A 9,063-nucleotide genomic window follows, 5' to 3' on the forward strand; every position below is an offset into this window, starting at 1 on the left:
TTACACACAAATAATTTAGTAATTATATGTGTGGGAGCTACCCTGGTCTGCAGTAATAACATCCCTCTCACCTTCTCAAGAAAGCCATTGGCTGCCCCTATCTCTTCATTAATGAGAAGATATGATTAAACCAATCATTCCAGGTAAGAGTTTGCTGTGGGACAGATGGCTATACTCTGTTTGTGCTCATACTCTGCAGTGTACAGTGAACACTTCCATGTGGAAGGCACACTGTGTTAGGTGATGGGAGAGACGTGCAAAAATGAGAGACACAATCCTTGCCTGAAGGAGTAAGAGACAGAGCATGCATACATACATATATATCCATGTATATCTATACTGTCTATTTCTGTATATATGTATATATATCATATATGTGATGTTTAAAACAAGGAATTTCAGGAATTCAGAGGTGATGGTGAAGTGATTTCTTTGGATGATCAGCTAATGTTTCTTGGATGTGACTTTTTAACTGATCTGTAATAAATAAATTGGGCTTTGATAAGGAAATATGATGCATAAGGCAACCAGGTAAAGGGAATAGAATAAACAAAGTCAAAAAGGTAGGGAAATACGAGGCACATTGAAAGATCGACAGAAGAAAAAAAAACAAACAAATCATCAAACAAAAAAAATAGTTATATGGAAATAGAAGGAGTAAGCTTGATGGAATAAATGGAGACCAGATCACTGAGGTTTTTTAATAACCTGTTTAGGGCTGGCCCGGTGGTGCACTGGAGAGTGCGCCGCTTGGGAACACAGCGGCGCTCCCTCCAAGGGTTCGGATCCCATGTGGAGACCGGTTCCCGCTCACTGGCTGAGTGCGTTGCCGGCGCAGTGCCGAGGGTTGCGATCCCGTTGCCGGTCCCTGGTGCGGGCGCGACACTGAGGGTTGCGATCCCGTTGCCGGTCCCTGGTGCGGGCGCGACACTGAGGGTTGCGATCCCGTTACCGGTTAGTAAAAAAAAAGACAAAAAGGAAAAAAAAAAAAGAAAAAATATATATATAACCTGTTTAAGGACATATTAGACTTTATTTGATAAATCACATATGACTACTCGCAATATTTAAGCAAGGAAGACACTCTAGAAAAAATTAATCAACACTGTTAAGGAGGGTGGCCACAGTGAGGAAGGTCGGGAACCCAGCACCCAGCCAGGTCTGTTGGTGTCGTGTAGATGAGACAAGGGGAAGGCCTAAATTGTTGGTGTTCAGCTGGTAAATCAGTGTTTTGATTTTAAATAAATTTGCAACAATGCCTTGAACTTTCCCAGAGTTGATCTCTAGAATGGAGAAGCCATTAGGTCTCCTCTTTAAAGTCACAAAGTGATCACTTTCTAACCAGCTGAAAAGCCAAGTTTTCCTGATTTATTGGGAAAGACATGATATCTGCTGAGCACTTATGAAACAAATATTTAAGATGGAAAACTGTAAGGATGGTAAAGTGGACAGATCTTGCATGACATCACTGCAAATATTTCTGAACTGATTTTAGCTGATTTATGAATAAATGATTATTGCAGTCTTCAGAGTTAAATATTTAAAAGTTAGCTCCCTTGTAGAGTTTGTGTATAATACAGGGCTAATTTTCTGTACTGCAGACTTCCACTCTTCATTTCCTTCTTTTTAATACATTGTAATTATTATTCTTATTCTATCTTTTTTCAGTTCCCTGCAGGAAAATTATTTAAACGTTGTACACAAATCTTTTGTCAAAGAGGAAAAGAAAATTCAGTTTGTGGGTCTCAGCAGGAGTTAAGCTAATGCAGCTTAAAATAATGCCGAAAAAGAAGCGCTTATCTGCAGGCAGAGTGCCCCTGATTCTCTTCCTGTGCCAGATGATTAGTGCATTGGAAGTACCTCTCGATCGTAAGTATTAATGTTTTAAAGCTGATAGGCCTAGGAGTTAACACTTCCCAGCATTCACCATCACTCTGAACTGTGTGCATGGAGGAGGTGTCTGTGTGACACTGAAAAGCTAATCAAAATTAGTTTTTACCTTCAGCACCTGGTGTTTATAAAGACTCACAACATAGAAATGTCCATTGAAATGGCCAGACACACTGTCCCCTCTCAGTCGTTATCCTTCTTCCTCCTCCGGTGCCTTTTGTGCACTGTGGCAGAGATGTCCTAAGAAGGAGTGGTGCAGCTGCCCTGATCCTTCTGTCAGGAGGCTCTTTAGAGAAGCAGTCCTGCAAGTAAACTATAGGAACCACTTTAAAATGATCATGAAGATTTCCCCATTCATCCCCTCACCGCCTTACCCACTCCCTTTATATGCTGAGAGTGCTCAGAAAAGATTAGGGGGGTGGTCTCTCCACCAACACTACACCCTCTGTATCCCCCAAACCACCCAGATTCAGATTGTCTGAGCATCTTGATTCATACCAGCCACACTTCACTTTCTAATTTTCTTAAATATGAATCTAGAAATTGGGAAATCATCTCATCTAGAGGCTAATGAGTAGTCTTCTTTGGTTTAAACAACATGATCCAAGACCAGGATGCAAATTTTGTGAATAAGACAAATAATCTGCAAAAACACTAAAATGGGCTACTGAATTAGCCCACTGCTTTCCTAATAGTAGAATATATGCTGCACTCTTCCCGGTCTGGGTGGCTTGTCTGTGAAAAATAAAGATGATGCTAGGTTCCAACTGTTCACTTTTCTTGCAGTGGAAAGCAGAATTTCAAATCTAGACAATTACTGTACTTCAGAATTGATTTATCCTTTATCCCTAATCTGCATGACCTCTTTAAATCCATTAGCTGCCTGAATAGAACATCTGTTTGGCAAGCTTTCCAAGGTGCAAGGCAGATAGCACTTTCCTGGGGCTACTCAATTGTTGGGATGTCATTTCTTGCCACAGAGGTTGCAACTGCCAGTGGGAAGACATTAAGAGATGTGGTCTGCCCACACTTTGTTGACTACTTTGCTCTGCTTCTACAGTATAAAGTAAAATAGAATGTGATTTTTCTTCTTTTTAAAAAATATTCATCCAACGACCTTAATTTCAATTTTCAAAAAATATGTAATTGCTTAAACCCATTGGAATGGGAATGCCTAAGTAAGCATTTGCCCTAACAGATATAAAGAAGAGGGAAAAAAGCACTTGAGAGAAATGCTTTTGTTCTCTCGCTTGTTAAATGTATTCCCCCTTAATCTGACTGCTCAATCTAACAATCAGAGGGAAACAGTCACCTACGGCTAACTCAATTATCACTGCTAATGGAGAAGCAGCAGAACCATGATGAAAAGAAAGTCATGGATAACCCAGGAGCTCCTGCATTAACCTTTACAAGTAGTAATGACAGGCAGCACTGTGAAATGATTTGAATTGCATGCTAATATAATTTCTTCCCCGCCCCTGTTCCTTACACCCTTTCTCCAGTACGTGAGCTGCTCCTTGGTGTATGCACCAACAATCCCTGGGTGATTGAGGAATTCTGAAGTGGACGTATGCTAACAGTCTAAAAAGTTCAATTACCGACTTGGGGATTAACCATTGAAATATAAAAATCTAAAATTAATGTTGGACTTGGCCTGGATGGAGCATTGTCATTGTAGCAATGTCCCATTGTTAGATATTATTACCATGTGCAAAGTGATGTCTGGGATAATAGGATCAGACACTACACAGTATGTGACAACTCAAATTAATTGTAGATTTCAGCTATTTTTCAAATTGAACATAATTACTTGTCCAGCACAACATGTATGGAATGGAATTAGCTGTTCTATTCCTGGAAGAATCATTTTTTGCCTACAGCATTGCTTTTGTTCTTCCATATGTTTATGTGGGAAAGCTGCTGCAGGAATAAACAAAACTATTAATGCGAGATTTTTTTCTCTTGCAATTTCACAACTTCAACCTTCACTGTATATGGGTTTTTTAGGTCAAATCAAATAGACAAGATGCTCCTTTTATCTTCAGAGTTCTAACGTTCTTATTATTAACATCTGATTTTCTTTAATCCTGTTTGCCCACTCACCTGCTGATATTGATGGGGAAAAGCAAAACTTCTTGAAGACTGTAAGTGTCTTTCTATAAATTACTAGGCAGTGTGAAAATTTGACTATGTCAACCATGTGTTTGTTTTTTGAATTAAATGCACAATTTTATGTTTTGTGATGAGTGCCTTTTTAAGCATGTGTGTTTACTATAGCTAAACATTGCATTTAAATACCAAGATGCAAATTTAATATATTACCTGCATGAATTCTGAAGGCTCCAGTATGAATCTTTCTTCTACCAATATACTGCTCTACTAACTTCCAAGCTTTATTCACATCTGATGTAACTCAATGAGAAAATTCACAAAATTTAGAGAGAGCAATTATCTGGTTCTAAATACTATTAAATGTTTGCTGGAACAAAGATGCATTTTTTGCTGTCTTTTACAGGGTGGGCGCATGCAGAAACTTTACCCAAGTCAACATCTTCATGTCCTCTTATACTTCTTTAGTGAAAAGGACTGTGTAAACTAGTGTTTCTAGACGCCATCAGTAGAATAACGCAGCAAATTTGAATATTGTCTTGTGTGCAAAAGGCACTGATGTCATTTCTGAGCAGCTTGCACTAAGCAAAAATTTCTGCTGCCTCTGACAGCTGGGCAGCATCTATCATCTAGCTAAAAAGTGATTTTCAGGCACTTGAAAATTTCCTTTGACATTGGATTAACCGGAAAAATTATATAAAACCACTTTTTCCCCTTATTGCTGCAAAGCATTTGTTAATTGCCAGGTGATCTAAGCACCTTTCAAATAAGTACGTCTGGGTAATAAACTCCTGACAGTTAGCAGTGGCATCTAAGCCAGCTCAGCCGCAGACGCATGAATAGAAGCTCTGCATTTGAAACCACCAAATTTGCCCACCTTTCACTTCCAGAAAAGCACAAGGAATTGGACTGAATGGCTCCTAAAAATCCCCTCCCCACTGCCTCTGTCTGCCATCCCTGGGTGTGGAATTCCAGACATCCTTTCATTATCCCAAACTCTACTCCCAGAGCCTGAAGGATCATTCAAAGGTGAATCTGGTTCAAATAAAAATTATTATGATGATAATGTTTTCAAAAGGTAACGTCATTGAACTCTTATAGCATTAACATGTACTAAGAATTTTACAAAAATTCTATTAAGCCTCCCAGCTACCCTAGGAGGCAGATACTACTTTTTAAATCTCATTTGCTCTCTGAAGAATCTACAAAAGTTAAGAAACGTGCTTGAAGTCTCATAGCTAGCAAGAAACAGACTAGTTCTTAACCACCAGACCAAAATACTAACCAGCACTGGATACTGATGGGTAGAAGAATGAGGATCCCATGTGTATGATGGAGGCTGGGAAGGGCAGCTGGGTTAGTGGAGGACAAGGAGGGGGAAGGGAAATGGAGACTGTCCAGTATCCTACGTATAATAGGTGCACAATAAACGATGACAATAATGAGTTTAGCTTTTGATCTATACGTTAGGCGTTATTTGCATATTTAGTAAGAGATGTCTAGTGGACAGCAATAAGACTGGAGATAAGGCAAGAGAACAGAACAATGTTTGCAGAATTCTAGGATTTTGGACACGGTAGTGTGGCAACAATTAACCACAATAAAGAGAGATAAGTGCAGAGGGCAGTTACTGAGCTTTGGGAAATGCTTGGCTGGCAGGTGGAAGAGGTTTCACAAAGGAAGCACAGAGTATGGGCAGAGAGGAAAGGGAAGATCCAGAACGTCACATGCAGCAGTGAAGGAAAGGAAAGCGAGAGTCCAAGAGACAGCCTTGGAGAAAGTTACACGATGCAGAAGAGAGCAAACTGGAGCAGGGCCACTAAGTTGCACAGCTCTGGGGTACCATTCACATGTGGTCTGTGCCAGGCCTCTCAGCCTCAGCACTACTGACATTTGGGGTCAGAGAAGTCTTTGTTGTGGGGGGCTGTCCTGTACATTCTAAGACATTTAGCAACACCTCTGGCCTCTACTGGTGTCATGATCGGTCTCTTTCACTCGTAATCCTACCAACTGGGCCAATTGTCAAGCTAGGGCCAGGTCTGGAGCTCACAGACCCCTCAAGCCTGTTCACAGACTGGTTCACAAACCCTTCACATGCCAGGCTGGGTCACCAGACCCCTCACACTCAGGTCTCTGAGCTAGATAACTGGCAAAACAGGTCCTTGGAAGCCATAGGTTGGAGAGCATGGCCACACAGCAGATGCCCAAGGCAGATGCCAGCCAAGCCACAGCATCCTGCATGCACACTAACTCCACCCCCCCACCCCCCCCACAAACAACTTGCTTACAGAGAATGCACTGCACCACCCCCAACCTGCCCCAAGCCAGGGAACCTGACCAAACTATTCTATTTTCCCAATAACTGGCATCAAGCAGATGCCAGTATCACCACCACTCTAGTTGTGACAATTGAAATTGTCTACAGATATAGCTAAATGTCCCCAAAGGATGGGGTGAATTGCCCCTGGTTGAGAACCACTGTTCTGTATAAATAGCTCTCCCTGGAGCTGTGCACGGCAATGGCTTTCTACCAGGAGCCACTCAAGAGAGTTTATCTTCTCTGTTTTGTGTCTGCCTCCTCAAGCCTTTTTGCCACCCAGAGCAACAAAAGACATTGAAATACAGTAGATTATTTCTCCAGTCTCTTCCTTTTCTAACACTTTGTAATTCTGATTTCACAAAAAGGACCTGGTAATCTTAGAGCAACTTGAAGAGCCAGCTTTCTTCATATTAGATGGTTCTGTGTCACAACAGTTTCCCCCTACGATTTGATAACAAATGATCAGACCCCACTTTGGAGAGTAAAATGGAAACATTGTCTCCTAGAACAGAGACAGAGAACTTCCTAGAAGAGAGAACTTCCCCAATTCCATTTACCTTCTAAAAAGACCATTTTATCTTTGTTCCTCTTTAATTCACCTATCTCTTGGCTCTAATGAGACATGTTGTCTCCAATTTAACAATCTTTTTAATATTAACTTCTCAAATATATTTGTTCTTAAGATATATTAATTTACATTAGCATTCTAATGAACTGTTACTCTTTCTTAAGAAAGACACAAATTTACCTCATAACTTAAATTTCATTGAAAGATATTGTCTGAGCCAAAGGAATCAGAAGAATTTCTCATTGTTACATCAGAAAAGAAACTGTCTTAATGTTAGGCTTGTATGGGTAATTATTTTCCCAAACTTCTTGTGTGGGAAAGTAGACCTTTTGAGTGCTTTTAAAGTTATCAAATGGAAGTTATGCTGTGACTTCACAGTTTTAGGAGACTTTTCTTTGGAAATCTACTGAGGTTTGTGCTGCCAGTAGAAATTACCACAAATATTCGGAGCATATTTAGTCTAAGGTAAGTGATTTTGATACAGGAAAAAACTGATTGCTATTATGATATTAATGATTTATTTCTTTACATTATTCTTCTTTCTATAATTAAGTGGTACAGCCTCCAACCATCACTCAACAGTCTCCAAAAGACTATATTATTGACCCTCGGGAGAACATTGTAATCCAGTGTGAGGCCAAGGGGAAGCCTCCTCCCAGGTGAGTGTGCTTTCTGGTATGTTACAGTACTGAAAGTAAGTTGGGGGGTCTCTCTAAATATAGAAATGGGTTCGGAAATTTCTGTAGAATAAGGTAGGCCATATGGAGCACTTCCTTTTTTAGTTGGATATTTCTCAACGTGACTGATTGTATTACACTTTGGTTCATCTAACCAACTCCCCAGCCCATTTTGCCCTTCAAAGGTATTGAAAGTAACTTCTCAGGTCCTTCCTATCCCTAAAGTATCATTTTGTTTTGTCTCTGCTTAAATTAGAGCCAATTTGTTGTTCTTAAAAACCCAGATGATCGCATTTCCATACTCACACCCTTCTGCAAAATACTCATCAATTGTGGGGAGACACAGAAAGAGCTTTCTAATCCTGGTTCTTACACTAATGGCCTTATGACATGGGCAAACCCCCCTTCTCTGGTGTTTAGTTTCCTCATATAGTACTGGATCTGTGACTTGTCCAGTAATATATGAGAGTTTTGGAGAGCTGGGTCATTATTATTAGAATGCAATGTGGGGGGGAAAAAGAGGAAAAGTATAAAGTGTAATGTGGATTTTTAAGTACTAAAGAAGTGAAAGTTTCTAGATATTTTATTTCCAAGTTTGTCTATTACAGGACTTATCACACTATCACAAACTAGCACCTGAGAAAAAATTAACTGATAATTACATATGTCAAAACTCTCAGCAAAGATTTACTGCAAAAGAATGTATTCTGCATAGTATTGGAAACTTCTGTCACACAAGCCCTAATGTGGTGTCCTTTGATAGAGTTCCCCTTCAGTTTCGTGCTTACCTCCTATAACTCTCTGTAAGGCAGTATTTCTCCTCCTCATCACTGTTGATATTTTGGGCCAGATAATTTTTTGTTGTAGGAATGGAAGCTGTCGTGTGCCTTGTAGGATATTTAGCAGCAACCCTGGCCTTTCCTACTAGATGCCAGTAGCATCCACCACCACCTCCCACCCAGGTTGGGGCAACCACTGCTATAAAGATAAATAGTGGGAAGGGAAATTCAAGTGGGCCCAGAAAACACTGTGAAGATTCATGTCTTTGTATGAGTATAGCCATCATTGGTTTGTGACTGGTTATAAAGTATTTAACTCTATGAGCACTGTGACTTTTTTGTAAGGCAGTCTTTTACATAAATAAAATTGAGAAAGAGGAATCTCAGTTGACAGTTTGGCATACCTGCTAAGTAATTCACAAATCATCTCTAGAATTAAAAATTCTCAAAATGTATTTATATAGAACTACCACTTTTAATAATCATCATTTAAAACACCCCTGAACTCATATCACTTAGCCTCCTCCCATTCTGCAGTTTGCGTTTTGATAACTTGAAACTGCTCTGATCAATTTTCTTTTTTTTTTAATTTTTATTTTGTCAATATACAATGTATATGATTATTATGGCCCTTCACCGACAACTCCTGCCCTCCTCCCTCTCTCCCCTCCCCCCCAGGAATGTCCTTTCCGTTTGCTTGTTGTAACAACTTCAAAAAAA

At 39.9% G+C, this 9,063-nt stretch overlaps 1 protein-coding gene across 14 annotated transcripts in view; it reads left to right on the top strand.

Annotated features, from left to right (window-relative positions):
- The first annotated feature begins 1,031 nt into the window (after positions 1-1,031).
- NRCAM (neuronal cell adhesion molecule) overlaps positions 1,032-9,063 on the top strand; it is a 74,978-nt gene continuing 66,946 nt past the window's right edge. For 3 of the 14 annotated variants that reach the window (XM_008567360.1, XM_008567345.1, XM_008567350.1), the window contains exons 1-3: positions 1,033-1,869; positions 4,017-4,034; positions 7,441-7,546. In XM_008567360.1, the coding sequence (XP_008565582.1) occupies positions 1,764-1,869; positions 4,017-4,034; positions 7,441-7,546 (230 nt within the window). In that variant the 5' untranslated portion in view covers positions 1,033-1,763. Of the gene's footprint in view, positions 1,870-4,016; positions 4,035-7,440; positions 7,547-9,063 lie in introns of all 14 variants that reach the window. The other 11 variants (XM_008567352.1, XM_008567354.1, XM_008567356.1 and 8 more) reach the window with 6 other exon arrangements.

This window comes from Galeopterus variegatus, unplaced genomic scaffold (assembly GCF_000696425.1).
Source record: "Galeopterus variegatus unplaced genomic scaffold, G_variegatus-3.0.2 Scaffold313, whole genome shotgun sequence".
NCBI classification, from domain to species: Eukaryota; Metazoa; Chordata; class Mammalia; order Dermoptera; family Cynocephalidae; genus Galeopterus; species Galeopterus variegatus.